We start from the raw sequence: 18777 nt of genomic DNA on the forward strand, positions 1-18777 counted from the left end.
CAGTGTTGTTAATGATGCTAACACCAGTGTTGTTAATGATGCTAACAGCAGTGTTGTTAATGATGCTAACACCAGTGTTGTTAATGATGCTAACACCAGTGTTGTTAATGATGCTAACACCAGTGTTGTTAATGATGCTAACAGCTGTGTTGTTAATTAATGGTGCTAACATAATTTTAACAACGTTTATTATAATGGTGCAAAGGATAGAGATGTTAAAGACACAGTAGTGGTGGTAATGGTGCTCACAATAGTGATAGTAAGGCTAATAAAAGTAGTGTAGATAACGGTATTTAAAGTAGTAATGACAATGAGAGTAACAATATTGGGTAATGTAAGTAACAGCAGTGGTGATATGAGACATAATAGTAGTGCTTGCAATATTAGTGCCAATAGTAGGTGTGATTGTTGGTAACAGTAGTGGATGTAATGATAACAGTAACAGTGAAAATAATTGTATACAGTAGTGGCGGTATTAGAGGTAACAGAAGTGGTAATAATAGGAGTAACAGTATTGATGTCATGATTGTTAGAGTAGTGGGGATAATATTAGTAAAGGTATTGGTAGGTAAGTGGTAACAGTAGTGGTGATAATAGTGATAACAGTAGTGGTAATAGTAATGGTGGTAATACTATGTAAGGTAACATCTATCTATATGGTAATAAACAGCTGGCCAATATTACTCACCCAGAGTTTCCTGCTCCACGATCATCAGTGGATTGTTACCAAAGAACTCACTAAGCTCGTTGTGGTAACGGTAGTCCAGCACGAACAGTACAGCACCCAAGATCATGCAAAGGATCCCTGCATGGTAAAGACACAGATGCATTGAGATCGTGAATATTACTTTAGTTGTTGTTGTGGATGTCGTTAATGTTGTTGTTATTAGTTATTTTTATTATTTTTTTTTATTATTTTTTTTATTTATTATCACACTGGCCAATTCCCACCAAGGCAGGGTGGCCCGAAAAAGAAAAACTTTCACCATCATTCACTCCATCACTGTCTTGCCAGAAGGGTGCTTTACACTACAGTTTTTAAACTGCAACATTAACACCCCTCCTTCAGAGTGCAGGCACTGTACTTCCCATCTCCAGGACTCAAGTCCGGCCTGCCGGTTTCCCTGAATCCCTTCATAAATGTTACTTTGCTCACACTCCAACAGCACGTCAAGTATTAAAAACCATTTGTCTCCATTCACTCCTATCAAACACGCTCACGCATGCCTGCTAAAAGTCCAAGCCCCCCGCACACAAAACCTCATTTACTCCCTCCATCCAACCATTCCTAGGCCGACCCCTACCCCGCCTTCCTTCCACTACAGACTGATACACTCTTGAAGTCACTCTGTTCCGCTCCATTCTCTCTACATGTCCGAACCACCTCAACAACCCTTCCTCAGCCCTCTGGACAACAGTTTTGGTAATCCCGCACCTCCTCCTAACTTCCAAACTACGAATTCTCTGCATTATATTCACACCACACATTGCCATCAGGCATGACATCTCCACTGCCTCCAGCCTTCTCCTCGCTGCAACATTCATCACCCATGCCTCACACCCATGTAAGAGCGTTGGTAAAACTATACTCTCATACATTCCCTTCTTTGCCTCAAGGACAAAGTTCTTTGTCTCCACAGACTCCTAAGTGCACCACTCACCCTTTTCCCCTCCTCAATTCTATGATTCACCTCATCTTTCATAGACCCATCCGCTGACACGTCCACTCCCAAATATCTGAATACATTCACCTCCTCCATACTCTCTCCCTCCAATCTGTTATCCAATCTTTCATCACCTAATCTTTTTGTTATCCTCATAACCTTACTCTTTCCTGTATTCACTTTTAATTTTCTTCTTTTGCACACCCTACCAAATTCATCCACCAATCTCTGCAACTTCTCTTCAGAATCTCTCAAGAGCACAGTGTCACACTTTATGTGTGATTCTTTATCTTTTAACTCCACGCCTCTTGCCAAGACCCTCGCATTTACTTCTCTTACAACCCCATCTATAAATATATTAAACAACCACGGTGACATCACACATCCTTGTCTAAGGCCTATTTTTACTGGGAAATAGTTTCCCTCTTTCCTACATACTCTAACTTGAGCCTCACTATCCTCGTAAAAACTCTTCACTGCTTTCAGTAACCTACCTCCTACACCATACACCTGCAACATCTGCCACATTGCCCTCCCATCCACCCTGTCATACGCCTTTTCCAAATCCATAAATGCCACAAAGACCTCTTTAGCCTTATCTAAATACTGTTCACTTATATGTTTCACTGTAAACACCTGGTCCACACACCCCCTACCTTTCCTAAAGCCTCCTTATTGTTATAAATATATGACGTGCTTAGTTCGTGTCCATTTCTTAGCACAAAGTTTGGTGGTTATTCGTTTCTCACGACTAAAATTAAAGTTTTGAGTGAATTAGAGAATCCATTTTTGTTTGCTAATACATGTATTAATATTCATACATACAACTATACATACATAAGGCTATTTGAATACACTATAATAGCAGGTAATCTGACTTAGGATTTAGATTTGATGAGAAGAGATAAACATTAGTCAAGTTCTAATAACACTGTATGCTTAACCCCTCAAGGAAGGTTCCTTGATGTTAGTGAGGGGCTCTTGATTTAGGGAATTGGATCTGTGCTCCAGTTCCCCGAATTAAGCCTGAATGCCTTCCATATCCCCCCCCAGGCGCTGTATAATCCTCCGGGTTTAGCGCTTCCCCCTTGACAATAATAATAATAATTAACAGTTAGGGCCAAATAATCTGGCGTCTGGTTGTGTGGCTAAAGTACTGTGTACTTTGCTGCTGAGTTCTGCTGTGGACTGAGACATAATGTTTGTAAATAACACTATGTACCACTATGTATGGTACATAATGTTATGTTATTTGTGGTACATAGTGTTATGTTATTTGTGTAGTTTTTGAAGTAACGTCAAGATTCAAGCGGTCACAGCCACCCCATTCATTACATCCAGATTTATTCTGTATTTGCAAATTGCTTGTTGAAAGCATTCTTAAAGAAATGTAGTATTTTTACATTTACAACTTAGGTATGCAGAAGGCTTCAGTATTCTGAATTAAAACAAATCTTGTAGATGAATGGTTCACAGAACCGACATGTTGATAAATTAGACACATGTGCAACTCTTGGGTATCTTTATTAAGGAAACGTTTCGCCACACAGTGGCTTCATCAGTCCATACACAAGAGAAGGTTGAAGAATAGGAGGAGAATGAGGTAATCAGTCCCTCAACCTTGAGTCGATATGGTCAGTCCATCAATCTTGAGTGGAATACGGCATATGAGCGGAGAAGGAGCTTATAAACCGTAGGTAGGAGAGTTGCACATGTGTCTAATTTATCAAAACAAATCTTAAAATTGTGTTGCTACTCAAGGCTCTCATCTTCAAGCAATTGTTTCACAATAGTACATCATATTACGCTTTAAAATTATTCTCTTTCTTGAACTGGATCGAATTTGTTTATCGCTCTAGAATCACTTCTTTGAAAGGGAAATTATGTGTTGCAGATGAATAGCCTCTGGAAAGAGAATCTAAAATACTGAAGTGAAAATATCAGTTCTCTCCCTGAAAACGTCTAAATATTTCTTAGCCAACGACCTTAGGCTTATTTTATTAAAAAAATATGCACTCAGTATATGAAAATAGTGAACATCTTCGACTCTTTTGAATCCTGGAACCAAATTATTTTACTATTTTATTTAGGATCTTTATCCAAGGGTCCAGTTATTTTTTTCATTCTACTAGGACAAAGTTGTATGGATGACTCATGTTCCCTTACTTCTTACTTTATCTGCTCCCCTGTTATAAGCTCTGCTTATAACGTGGCTCGGTTGACTTATCATACTGGCTCTTAGCATGATAAGTCTACCGAGCCACGTTCCTTTTTGACGAGTCTTGGCCCTTATGCAGCAAGCATTGTTAGATAATATGCAGTAGGCATGATGATTTATGACTAAGATTAGGTTAGTATGCTTGAAAAACAACCATTTGAATGTATAATGCGCATTAATTACCTCGGAGAATAATGTTTCAATATACTTAATTCTATTAGACCTTGTATTGATGGTGATATTGATTTTGATGACGTTACATATGTGTCCTGAGGTTATTTACCGGATGTCACAATTTTCACTTAAAATTTAATTCTTCACAATTCATACCGGCTGGTACAGTGGAACCTCTGGTTACGAACGCTTTCAAACACGAACAAATCGGTTCACGACCAAAAAATTCGCCAGATTTTTGCATCTGGTCACGAACAAACACAGACCCGCCAGTGGCGTTATTTTTTTTTTTTTCACGCGCCAATTTCTTCCACTTCCTGATATTGCAACTGTGATCAATTCGGATTAGCAATGTTTTATCAGTAGGTAGTGTTCAAACAGCTTCTTGCAGTGCCAGTATCCGGCTATGGCTTGCCATATATGACTTTTGGAAAATATTCTTTTCTCATTTGTTAGTTGGGCTGTCTTATTGTAACTTGGTCAATGTATGACTGAAAGATGCTTCTTACCGTACTGCAAAAATGAAAGAAATCGGATGATAAATAACGGAGTTCACTTCTCAGCTATTAGACGCCCATTGAAACTTAGGACTCGTTCAGTTTTAGTTTTCTCTGTTGTTCAAGGTTTTCTCAGTGTTATTCAAGGCTTTTACATTTAGCTTACTATTACACTGTGCATTCTGTGGTATAAATAACTATTTTTGTGCTTAAAAATCTTAAAAAAAAAAAAAAAAATATTTACATACAGTTCGTAGGGGTATGGAACGGATTAATCGTATTTACATACAATCCAATGGGGAAATTCAGTTCGGGTCACGACCAAATCGGGTCGCGACCACAGTTTTGGAACCAATTATAGTCGTAACCAGAGGTTCCACTGTATCATGTCTCACTAGAATTAAAGTCAACCAAGTTTTCTTGGGATGTGTCTGTTATGTGTGCTGGTTTTTCACAATAAGCATTTAAGTATTGTTGTTTATATCAAGCTACAACCATATATTAACGCAAGTAAGACCATCCTGTTACAGTTTAAGCAGCGTTTCCTGCTCGTGAATGATCTTACAGAATTAAAGGCTTCACTGTGTAGTCTTATTCCTAAGCCGGTCAGCCTGAAGCGCATGTGTACAGATTACTGCAGAGTAAATGTTGTAATGGTAGAATTTCCTACAATATGTTAGGTAGAAGTACACATTTGCAACGAAGGTGCCATTTTTATTGTGGCAATGTTCCGCTCTCCAGGAGCTTTTTCAAGGCTTGATAAATATCCTGGAGAGCGAAACGTTGCCATAATGAAATGTCACATTAATTGCTCATGTAGCCAAAATTAACTTATGTATCAGAAATTTAGTATGGAAAATAATAATGTAAATTCTAATTGCAAAAGCTCCTCTGTGACTCTCTTAAAATTTAATTTTCTTATTGACATCCTTAAAATTTAATTTAGTTTAAAATTCAAAGTTTGTGTCAAGGTAGCGCGGCGCAAGAGACATTGAAACTAGTTATTTGTGTTCACTGTAGATTAGTTTGTTTCCGCATGTTGCCAGTATCATACCCGTACGTCAGGTAGATGTCAGGTAGATGCCCCTCTGTATGGAGTCTAATGCCCCTCCATCAAGCGTCTAATGTTCCTTCTTCAGGAGTCTCTTGACCATCAATCAGGAGTAAGACCTCATTAGAAAAGCACTCTGTAGGATCTCTAGGCGCTAGACTGAGTAATTTTTCTGGCTATGTTCTGTAACGTGAGGGTCTACCTGCTGTTTCCAGTAGGAACATAACTGCCTTGAATTCTTGTGAATCCAGGCTTCATACCTGTGGCTCTGTCCTGAAGTAGTTGTATATCTTGTAAACTAGGTGATTATCTTGTAAGCTAGGTAATTATCTTGTAAAACTGTGATTGTAGAATGTCTAAGGACATCGGTATCATCACGGATAATTGTAGCCTACACCTGCGATGTTTTCATATATTTTTTTTCTATTGGTGCTTTTAACTGTGTCCCATAGCTCGGTTAGTAGCGCACTAAGCTCACACATTCAGGTCCGTAGTTCGATCCCCGGTAAGATTGGAAACATCGGGCGTGTTTCCTTAAGACACCTGCTGTCCCTGTTCACCTAACAGTAAATAAGTACCTGGCTGTTAATCGTCTGGTGTGGGTGGCATCTCTGGATAAAACTAACCTAATTTGCCCAAAATGCTCTGTATAACAAGGAGCTTTCTATAATGTCATTAATGTCAGCTAGGCCTCTATTCGTTGTACACGTACAAATAAAGATTATTACTATTATATTACTATGATTATAATTATTTTAGAGGTATTACGTGAGCTTTCGTCTCCCCGGTGAGTGAATCTTCACACTAGCGACAACGTTATCCTTAAATAGGGGAATGCATTTTTCCCCTAATGGCAGAGGTTGCTAAGAGTCTGTCTATCCTGGGTGTTTGTGTATAGTCAATATCTCTGTTATTTTTCAGAACTCTCTTCTATATTTACAAACGTTGATAAATTAGACACATGTGCAACTCTTGGGTATCTTTACTGAGGAAACGTTTCGCCACACAGTGGCTTCATCAGTACATACAAAGGAGAATCTTGAAGAACAGGAGGAGAATGAGGTAATCAGTCCCTCAACCTTGAGTCGATGTGGTCAGTCCATCAATCTTGAATAGAATACGGCATACGTGCTGAGAAGGAGCTTATAAACCGTTGGCAGGAGAGGTGAAGCAGTCATAGGTCGTGTAACATTTGTTCAATGTTGAAGTAGGTCGTGCCCAAGAATTAGGCAAGCGAAGAATTCCCAAGTATTAAGATCCCAAGAAGTTGCAGTGTCTGACAGGTTTGTAGATGAATGGTTCAGAGAACCGACATGTTGATAAATTAGACACATGTGCAACTCTTGGGTATCTTTACTGAGGAAACGTTTCGCCACACAGTGGCTTCATCAGTCCATACAAAGGAGAATCTTGAAGAACAGGAGGAGAATGAGGTAATCAGTCCCTCAACCTTGAGTCGATGTGGTCAGTCCATCAATCTTGAATAGAATACGGCATACGTGCTGAGAAGGAGCTTATAAACCGTTGGCACACATTGAGGGACTGATTACCTCATTCTCCTCCTGTTCTTCAAGATTCTCCTTTGTATGGACTGATGAAGCCACTGTGTGGCGAAACGTTTCCTCAGTAAAGATACCCAAGAGTTGCACATGTGTCTAATTTATCAACATGTCGGTTCTCTGAACCATTCATTTACAAACGTTGTCTTAGACAATTGTCTTATTGTGTGTCTAACTTATAACCTGTGTCAATATTATGTCAAAAAATTAAACTATCACATTGATGTATTAATATTGCAAAGATTTTTTTAAATGACTCTTGAGATATAAAAAAATCAAGAGTGCTTTCAAAATGACTCTATACAAAAAACAAACAACAGAATTGTAAATTAAGAAAAAATAACTATTTAAACTGAAGAGAAAATATAAAGGATTTTTTTTTTTCTGTTTAGAATTTGATCCTGTGACAAAGCTAATAAAAAAAAGTGTAAATTTTATCTCCAATTTAAGAGTAAGTTAGGAAAAAATAAGAATCCATATTTTAGGTTTGATAGATTTAAATTCCAACACATCATCTGGCAGGTGTATTAAGAAATGAAGGATGATATTTATCTCTTGCCCAATCACTCATCCACCTGCTTATACCATACATTATCACTCATCCACCTGCTTATACCATACATTATCACTCATCCACCTGCTTATACCATGCATCATCACTCATCCACCTGCTTATACCATACATTATCACTCATCTACCTGCTTATACCATACATTATCACTCATCTACCTGCTTATACCACACATTATCACTCATCCACCTGCTTATACCATACATTATCACTCATCCACCTGCTTATACCATACATTATTACTCATCCACCTTCTTATACCATACATTATCACTCATCTACCTGCTTATACCATACATTATCACTCATCCACCTGTCAGCATAGTTGCTGATCCTCTGTATATGTATATGTTATCTAAGTATCATAGTACCATCCATATGTTTTACATAGTTGACCCCTTGCTAGGCTCAGTGACTAGCTTGTGTGACGTCACATGATGCCGCATGTGAGTGCTGCGCTCCCGGTCTCTCCCTCACTCCACCCATAGGTCTACGACAAGGCAACAAGGCAAGGTAGGACTCCCCCTTTCACACTCTGCCAATATAAGTGTTACCATCAACAAGGTTGTTTAACTCCAGCCATCATATCTCCATGAACCCTCCCAACAAATGCTGCCAGCGATGAGAGCCGCAGATGTATGGAGATTAACTTATATCAGCCGACGATGGACATTGTGTCGACCACATGCTAGTCTAGCAGCCATCTACCCCAAGCAAGCGTCCACCAGCCTGTTTGCTTCCTGCTTACTGATCAGTCTTTGTATCTTAGTGTTTTATTTGCTTATTTGCATTACTTTCGAGGGGTTGACCCGAGTTTGCAAATTAAGCCAAGCCGCCAAGCCAGTCTGTGGGGAGAGTCAAGCCCTACACCATCCAGCCTGTCTTAAGTACCAGCCTTGCCTGCTAGCCAGCTTTCCACCCCTGCTGTGCACATTGTTACAAGTTCTCAAGCCAGTCTGTTTGACGGGTTAAGCCAAGCAAGTCAGCCAACTAACTCAGGTGACTAACTCAGTGCTCAAGCAAGCCACATGAGTTCCAGCCTTCACCATCGCTTGTGCTTCCAGTTCTAGCCGTCCTGAATGTTTATACCATCCCTCTGGTGTTGTGGTATTTTGTGGGGCTGGCTTAGAATATTTTCGTGCCTAGTGTGGGAGTCCCCAGAGCACATGGCTTACGCCGTTTATCCAGCAGGCCTAGCCACCATGCAGTGTCCCAGCACGCTGCCTCAACTACCCACACCTTCCCACTACCATTGTTTTTCGCCCTTATATCGGTCCTAGCACCTTATTTTACGGCTCACATAGCAGGTAAAGACACAAGATTGTTTCATCGTACCTGTGCCCCAACGAGAAAAGCCTTGCTATGTGAGTTCTTCGAGTTTAAGAGCAAATTCTTCCAGACGTCGCAGTGTTGGGAGTAGTGGAAAGTCGCCGCCAGCCCACGACACTCAGACCACCACCACCACCTCCACTACCACCCTGCCTTCGCCTCTCCACCATCAATGTTTATAGACATTTGCGGGTGTTGAGACTTCTTTTTTTATGGTTTTCAGTGATTTCTTACTGTCATTTCTTTTTCAGTGATTTCTTAGTGACATTCAGTGACTCTTGATTAGACTGTGTTCATTTTATCTGGTTTGCAATTTTTTTTTTCTCTTTCTTCAGTGTTTAATTTTGGTACTTTATTTTTGTCTGTTGTGTTGTGTTCCTTTTTTTTTTATATATACTTGAAGTAAGTACTTTAACATTTTTCCCTGTTGTGTGCAATATATAATCAGTATAAACTTGTGTTTACACTTCACAATTATCATGTGTTCACAGTACTGTGTTCCTTGTCCAGTAAGTTATGAAGAAAAGTAATTCAGTAACTGTTATCTTATATTCTGCGTCACAACTCAATGTTGTCTCAGTTATTTTTTTTCTCCCAGCATTTGTGTATTCTTGCTGATTTTTTTATTCATTCATTTCCCATTTTACTGTGTGTTGAACATTCTTTTGTGTTCTTTTTATTTAGCCAGTGTCTAATTTGTTCTATCTCCACAGACAATAGTGTCATTATTTTGTTTGAAGCAAGACAATTATTTTCAATTTTTGTCAACACAAGACCTTATTGCAAGAAAATTATCATAGTATTGTGCATATATTGATGTGTTGTGTTGCTGCCTCATTGTAAGTGTTAACCTTTCTCTGTTTTGTGTTTTATGTCCTCTGTTATTTTTCATATTTCATTGAACAGATTCACTCTTAGTGCAATTTTTATCTTCTTTTTTAAAATAAATCATTCTTTTGCTTGTTCAATAAGTGTTTGCTTAAGCTGCAATTAAGAGTTAAAGTGTTCAATCAGTTCATTCCTTGTTAACTTTTTTGTTGTTCTTGTAAATTGAATTTTCTTGTGTGTGCAATTTGTTTTTTATTATTGCAGTCTTGACTCATTCTGCAATGACTCTTGTGCAAGTATTGTGCTGCCATTAATTTTTTCTTTCATAAATTTTTTATGTAGTGTTGTGTTGTGCAGTAATTTTTGATTAGTGATTATTATTTGCAATATTGCTACAGTTTATTTCAGTGGAATATTCTGTGATTTCAGTTTTACATTTCTTGTGTTCTGTGCATAATATTTTATTCTTTGTGTGTCATTTTATTTTTTTTAGAGAATTGCTGTCCCAGTCCATTTTAAATTTTCACAAGATTTATTGATTCCATTTTATCATTTTTGATTAATTTATCATTTATTGTTGAATTTCTTTATTGAACTGAGAGTAAAGACAACTCACTGTGCCATTAATTCAAATTAAAGTAAATTTGATTTGAGTAAAGTACATTTTCTCTTGATTATCAAAGTGTTGCTTATCCAGTTGAGTGTTTTATGTGAGTTTTCCTTGCTCTACAGTGTGACTTGTTTTTTTTTTCTTTGCTTATGCAGAATAGTTAAGCATTTTCTTCCCATTTAAGCTTATTGTGTCATATTCTCTATTATTCTTGCCTTATGTCCTTGAGTAAGTTCCCGGAGATGTCCCAGTCACTTTTCAATACTCACTTAGTGTATCATGCCAGTCCAAGTAAACATGAATCAGCCCACACTCCTAATATTCCCTTACTGACTGAAAGACAATACCTAGCTAGACAATGTGTTTGTTCTCACAGCTTGTCTCTGAGATTTGTTAAAGTGCTGCAAAATGTGAAGCTCAGATTAAGTTCCTATAGATCTGTGAATTACTCATTAACGTAGCCTAGCGGTCAGGCACTAGTAATACTGTCACTCCTGTCTGGAATCCAGCCACAATATCGTGCACGCAAGATCTTAGTGTACAGTTACACTGGGTTTTAGAGGAACCTCAGACAACCCTGGGTGCTGAGACTACTATCCCTGCGATGGCGACTCGTTCCCTCCTGGGGACGCTTTGTGAAGAACGTTACTTGTAATGAGTTATGTCATCTCTTGCTGATGTCGCAAGCCATTGCAGAAAGACGTTTCTGTGGCTAGTGTACTCGAGTGTTGTTGTTATTCCTTGTGTACCAGATGGTGATACTATCCTTGTTGACAGTAATCCATGCAATATAATATAATTTCATATTAGTTTATATAAGTTTATATAATTTCAAGTAGTTTCATATTTCATATCTTAGGTTTAATTTATATATAATTGCGTATAATTGTATATTAATGAAAAAAAATTAAACTTTCGCCCAGTAACGAGAAAGTCTATGAACCGGCAGGTGTGTTGCTCTGTGTATATACAACGAGAGGTGTATCTCGGTGTATATACAACGAGAGGTGTATCTCTGTGTATATACAACGAGAGGTGTATCTCTGTGTATATACAACGAGAGGTGTATCTCTGTGTATATACATCGAGAGGTGTATCTCTGTGTATATACAACGAGAGGTCTATCTGTGTATATACATCGAGAGGTGTATCTCTGTGTATATACAACGAGAGGTGTATCTCTGTGTATATACATCGAGAGGTGTATCTCTGTGTATATACAACGAGAGGTGTATCTCTGTGTATATACAACTAGAGGTGTATCTCTGTGTATATACAACTAGAGGTGTATCTCTGTGTATATACAACGAGAGGTGTATCTCTTTGTATATACAACTAGAGGTGTATCTCTGTGTATATACATCGAGATGTGTATCTCGGTGTATGTACAACGAGAGGTGCATCTCTGTGTATATACAACGAGAGGTACATCTCTGTGTATATACAACGAGAGGTGCATCTCTGTGTATATACAACGAGAGGTGTATCTCTGTGTATATACATCGAGATGTGTATCTCGGTGTATGTACAACGAGAGGTGCATCTCTGTGTATATACAACGAGAGGTACATCTCTGTGTATATACAACGAGAGGTGCATCTCTGTGTATATACAACGAGAGGTGTATCTCTGTGTATATACAACGAGAGGTGTATCTCTGTGTATATAGAGCGAGAGGTGTATCTGTGTATATACAGCGAGTGGTGTATCTCTGTGTATATACAGTGAGAGGTGTATCTCTATATATACAACGAGAGGAGGTTTATCTAATGTGTATATACAACCAGAGGTGTATCTCTGTGTATATACAACGAGAGGTGTATCTCTGTGTATATACAACGAGAGGTGTATCTGTGTATATACAACGAGAGGTGTATCTCTGTGTATATACAACGAGAGGTGTATCTCTGTGTATATACAACGAGAGGTGTATCTCTGTGTATATACAACGAGAGGTGGTGTATCTAATGTGTGTATACAACCAGAGGTGTATCTCTGTGTATATACAACGAGAGGTGTATCTCTGTGTATATACAACGATAGGTGCGTCTCTGTGTATATACAACAAGAGGTGCATCTCGGTGTATATACAACTAGAGTTGTATCTCTGTGTATATACAACGAGAGGTGTATCTCTGTGTATATACAGCGAGAGGTGTATCTCTGTGTACATACAGCGAGAGGTGTATCTCCGTGTGTATACAACAAGAAGTGTATATATGTGTATATACAACGAGAGGTGGTGTATCTAATGGGTTTGTACAACGAGAGGTGTATCTCTGTGTATATACAGCGAGAGGTGTATCTCTGTGTATATACAGCGAGTGGTGTATCTCTGTGTACATACAGCGAGAGGTGTATCTCCGTGTGTACAAAACAAGAGGTGTATATCTGTGTATATACAACGAGAGGTGGTGTATCTAATGTGTATATACAACAAGAGGTGCATCTCTGTGTATATACAGCGAGAGGTGTATCTCTGTGTATATACAGTGAGAGGTGTATCTCTGTATATACAACGAGAGGTGGTTTATCTAATGTGTATATACAACCAGAGGTGTATCTCTGTGTATATACAACCAGAGGTGTATATCTGCGTATATACAACGAGAGGTGTATCTCTGTGTATATACAACGAGAGGTGTATATGTATATACAACGAGAGGTGTATCTCTGTGTATATACAACGAGAGGTGTATCTCTGTGTATATACAACGAAAGGTGTACCTCTGTGTATATACAACGAGAGGTGTATCTCTGTGTCTATGCAACGAAAGGTGCATCTCTGTGTATATACAGCGAGAGGTGGTGTATCTAATGTGTATATAGAATGAGAGGTGTATCTCTGTGTATATACAGCGAGAGGTGTGTCTGTGTATATACAACGAGAGGTGTATCTCTGTGTATATACAGGGAGAGGTGTATCTCCGTGTGTATACAACAAGACTTGTATATCTGCGTATATACAACGAGAGGTGGTGTATCTAATGTGTATATACAACGAGAGGTGTATCTCTGTGTATATACAGCGAGAGGTGTGTCTGTGTATATACAACGAGAGGTGTATCTCTGTGTATATACAGGGAGAGGTGTATCTCCGTGTGTATACAACAAGAGGTGTATATCTGTGTATATACAACGAGAGGAGGTGTATCTAATGTGTATATAGAATGAGAGGTGTATCTCTGTGTATATACAATGAGAGGTGTATCTCTGTGTGTATACAACGAGAGGTGTATCTCTGTGTATATGCAACGAGAGGTGTATCTCTGTGTATATACAGCGAGAGGTGTACCTCTTTGTATATACAACGAGAGGTGGTGTATCTAATATGTACATACAACGAGAGGTGTATCTCTGTGTATATACAACGAGAGATGGTGTATCTGATGTGTATATACAACGAGAGGTGTATATCTGTGTATTTACAGCGAGAGGTGTATCTCTGTGTATATACAACGAGAGGTGTATCTCTGTGTGTATACAACGAGAGGTGTATCTCTGTGTATATACAACGAGAGGTGGTGTATCTAATGTGTATATACAACGAGAGGTGTATATCTGTGTATTTACAACGAGAGGTGTATATCTGTGTATTTACAACGAGAGGTGTATCTCTGTATATATAAAACAAGAGGTGTATCTCTGTGTATATACAACAAGAGGTGATGTATCTAATGTGTATATACAACGAGAGGTGTATCTTTGTGTATATACAGCGAGAGGTGTATCTGTATATACAACGAGAGGTGTATCTTATGTGTATATACAACGAGAAGTGTATCTCTGTGTATATACAACGAGAGGTGTATCTGTGTTTATACACCGAGAGGTGTATCTTTGTGTGTATACAACGAGAGGTGTATCTCTGTGTATATACAACGAGAGGTGTATCTGTGTTTATACACCGAGAGGTGTATCTTTGTGTATATACAACGAGAGGTGTATCTGTGTGTATACAGGGATAGGTATATCTCTGTGTATATACAACGAGAGGTGTATCTCTTTTTATATACAACGAGAGGTGTATCTGTGTATATACAACGAGAGATGTATCTCTGTGTATATACAACGAAAGGTGTGTATTTCTCTCCTACATACACTTATATATATGTGTGTGTGTGTCTCAGTGCGCATACACACCGAGTTATGTATCTCTCAGTAGATATAAGAAAAGTGTAGCTCCAATTACATGTGCACAAGGCGTATCTTACCTTATTAAACAAGTATCTTACCTGTGTGTTAGGTAAGACACATATGCAACAGTTAGGTATCTTTATTTCGAAACGTTTCGCCTACACAGTAGGCTTCTTCAGTCGAGTACAGAAAAGTTGATAGAAGCAGAAGATACTTGAAGACGATGTAATCAGTCCATCACCCTTAAAGTTTTGAGGTGGTCAGTCCCTCAGTCTGGAGAAGAGCATTGTTCCGTTGTCTGAAACAATATGAAGTTGAAGTGACAGGATGGAGCTTTATATAGTGCCAGGAGGTGAGACGTAGGCTGCTTTGGGAGGGCAGGTCCCTCTCAAACTCAGCCGTTCTCACTAGTAGAGGTTGTCGAAGTAGATGGTACAGACCATCTACTTCGACAACCTCTACTAGTGAGAACGGCTGAGTTTGAGAGGGACCTGCCCTCCCAAAGCAGCCTACGTCTCACCTCCTGGCACTATATAAAGCTCCATCCTGTCACTTCAACTTCATATTGTTTCAGACAACGGAACAATGCTCTTCTCCAGACTGAGGGACTGACCACCTCAAAACTTTAAGGGTGATGGACTGATTACATCGTCTTCAAGTATCTTCTGCTTCTATCAACTTTTCTGTACTCGACTGAAGAAGCCTACTGTGTAGGCGAAACGTTTCGAAATAAAGATACCTAACTGTTGCATATGTGTCTTACCTAACAATCTGTCGGTATTTTATACCATTTTAATGTTCATCAAGTATCTTACCTACAGTGAATGCTAGGTATGAAGGACACTTTCTAACCAGTTATCCTTACAAAAAAAATATCTAAGCAACAACGAGGGGAAAAGTTCAGACGTTACAGAGCTGCAAGTACACACAGTAAAATAAGGTTGTATTCGGACAATGCGCGACATAACGAGGAAACACGAAATCGTAATAGCATGATTGTAAATAAAATCTATTAGAAGGTGACTAAATGATTTACAAAACCGATTAGTTGATAAATGAGACTTGTACAACATTTAAGTAACTTTATTCTGGAAACGTTACCTCAAACTCAGCCACATCTTTCACTTTTCTCTGTATTGGACTGAAGAAGGCACTGCGTGGCTAAACGTTTCCAGAATAAAGAGAACCAAATGCTGCACAAGTCCCATTTATCAAAATCTATTAGAGCCAGCTGGCTTGTGAGTTTCAGGACTCAGTTCCCATGGGTTTAAAACCCTACCCATTATGTGATTTGATATCAAGGAATACCTAAAAGCTAACACTCTCACACAGTATCTTACCAACAATGAGTGCGAGGTACCAGTGGACACCGTATACAGTTCTGAGGATCCCATTCGGTGGAGAGAAGGGCACTTCCAGCTCGATGAAGTTTCTGTTGCCTGCCCAGATGAGAGCAGCGCAGGTGAGCATTGAGCCAGTGAGGGCCAGCATCTGGGCAGCGTAGGAGATCGTCAACTTGAACAGAATCACTGTCAGGATCCACAGTGGAAATGCCGTCCTACGGTACGAGACAATACTCAGATGTTTGGGAATATACACTGAAACGTTTATGTAATGAAACATAGGGACAACACCATGAATGAAACAGAACACAAATAACTCGCACATAGAAAGAAACTTATGACGGCATTTCGGTCCGACATGGACCATTAACTTATTGCATACTAATACCTGGAGAGCGTGGCATGGTGTGTATAGTATTTTGTCTCAACGCTCTTAGGTTCAAGCTTTGGGACAAAGCTGAGATTGATGTTTGTAAATATTTCTCTTGTTCTGCGAAGTCTCTGTGCACATGTACATTGTCTCTAGGTCCACACACATACACACACACACACACACACACACACACACACACACACACACACACACACACACACACACACACACACACACACACACACACACACACAGGCACAGAAAGAAAACCTGGAGCCACATGGGGGTCCCAAAACATGGAGAGAAAAGATGGATGTGGTGCTGGCAAATCTCATGCACCAGCATGTTAGGGACACTACGAGAGAGAGAAGGAAGGATGAACCAGCAAGACTGGATCTTGTGTTCACCCTGAGAAGCTTAGACATTGAGCACATCACATATGAAAGGCCACTTGGAGCTAGTGACCACGTGGTTATGAGCTTTGAATACATCGTGGAGCTAAAAGTGGAGAGTGTAACAGGAGTAGAAAGGGAAAAGCCAAACTATAAAAGGGGGATTGCACAGGAATGAGGACCTTCCTGCAGGAGGTTCAGTGGGGAAAGTAGTCGGTAGGAAAATCAGTAAACGAAATGATGGACTTCGTAACAACAAAATGCAAGAAGGCAGAGGACAGGCATTTGATACGAGGGAGGGGAAATAAATGGATTTTAGGACTTGATGTACTGTTGGAGTGTGAGCAAGGTAAGATTTGTGAAGGCATTCAGGGAAACCGGCATGCTGGACTTGAGTCCTGGAGATGGGAAGTACAGTGTCTGCACTCTGAAGGAGGGGTGTTAATGTTGCAGGTTTATAACTGTAGTGTAAGCTCGCCTCTGGGAAGACAGTGATGGAGTGAGTGATGAAAGTATGTCTTTTTCAGGCCACCCTGCCTTGGTGGGAAATGCCGGATGTGTTAATACAAATATATATATATATATATATATATATATATATATATATATATATATATATATATATATATATATATATAATTTTTTTTCAACAAGTCGGCCGTCTCCCACCGACGCAGGGTGACCCAAAAATAAAGAAAATCCCCGAATTGAAAATACTTTCATCATCATTCAACACTTATAGAATATAACATCAGGGCCCCAGTTATATATATACCGTCCTATTACACATCTCTCCAAACTGCCAATATCCTTTAAAGTGCAGACATTGTACTTCCCATTTCCAGAACTCAAGTCCGGTTATATAAAAATAACCGGTTTCCCTGAATCCCTTTATTAAATATTACCCTGCTCACACTCCAACAGCTCGTCAGGTCCCAAAAACCATTCGTCTCCATTCACTCCTATATAACACGCACATGCACGCTTGCTAGAAGTCCAAGTCCCTCACCCACAAAACCTCCTTTACCCCCTCCAACCTTTTCGAGGATGACCACTACCCCGCCTTCCTTTCCCTTCAGATTTATACGCTTTCCATGTCATTCTACTTTGATCCATTCTCTCTAAATGACCAAACCACCTCAACAACCCTTCTTCAGCCCTCTGACTAATACGTTTATTAACTCCACATCTTCTCCTAATTTCCACACTTCGAATTCTCTGCATATTTACACCAAACATTGCCCTTAGACAGGACATCTCCACTGCCTCCAACCGCCTCCTCGCTGCAGCATTTACAATTCAATCTTCACACCCATATAAGAGTGATGGTACCACTATACTTTCATACATTCCCTTCTTTACCTTCATTGATAATGTTTTTAGATTCCACATATACCTCAACGCACCACTCACCTTTTTTCCCTCATCATTTCTATGGTTAACCTTATTCTTCATAAACCCGCCCGCTGACACAACAACTCCCAAATATCTGAAAACATTCACTTCTTTCCATTGTGATATCCAATTTTTCTTGATCTAAATCATTTGATATCCTAATCACCTTACTCTTATCTATGTTCACTTTCAACTTTCTACCTTTACACACACACTCCCAAACTCGTCCACTAACCTTTGCAGAATCACCCATAAGCACAGAATCATCAGGAAAAAGTAACTGTCTTAACTCCCATTTTGTATTTGATTCCTCATAAGTTAATCCCACTCCTCTCCCCAACAACCACTGTGAAAAAATGGCTAAATTCCTGGCGCTTTAGCTAAAGACTTCTCACATTATCAAGGAACTACAAAAATAAAAGGTTAACAGGAAGGCACATAACGACGAGATTAGACGCTTATATTCTATCCAAAAACTTGTCTAATTTTTATTAAATTCTTCCCAAATTTGATTAATTATATATGAATCTGATTTATATAAACCAAAGGAGTTATTCATATTTTCAAAACAACTTTTTATGAAACATAATTATTTTCCAGTCGACCATGACTTGTTTGATACAACTCTCTAAGCA

At 39.1% G+C, this 18777-nt stretch overlaps 1 protein-coding gene across 3 annotated transcripts in view; it reads right to left on the reverse strand.

Moving 5' to 3' along the window:
• Positions 1 to 18777, reverse strand: part of LOC128686037 (dual oxidase maturation factor 1) — a 255893-nt gene that overhangs the window by 105977 nt on the left and 131139 nt on the right. For all 3 annotated transcript variants that reach the window (XM_070083436.1, XM_070083434.1, XM_070083435.1), the window contains exons 7-8: positions 15980 to 16197; positions 689 to 805 (exon numbers count right to left, since the gene is read on the reverse strand). In XM_070083436.1, the coding sequence (XP_069939537.1) occupies positions 689 to 805; positions 15980 to 16197 (335 nt within the window). The remainder of the gene's footprint in view (positions 1 to 688; positions 806 to 15979; positions 16198 to 18777) is intronic.

Source organism: Cherax quadricarinatus, chromosome 9 (assembly GCF_038502225.1).
Source record: "Cherax quadricarinatus isolate ZL_2023a chromosome 9, ASM3850222v1, whole genome shotgun sequence".
In the NCBI taxonomy this organism is placed as follows: Eukaryota; Metazoa; Arthropoda; class Malacostraca; order Decapoda; family Parastacidae; genus Cherax; species Cherax quadricarinatus.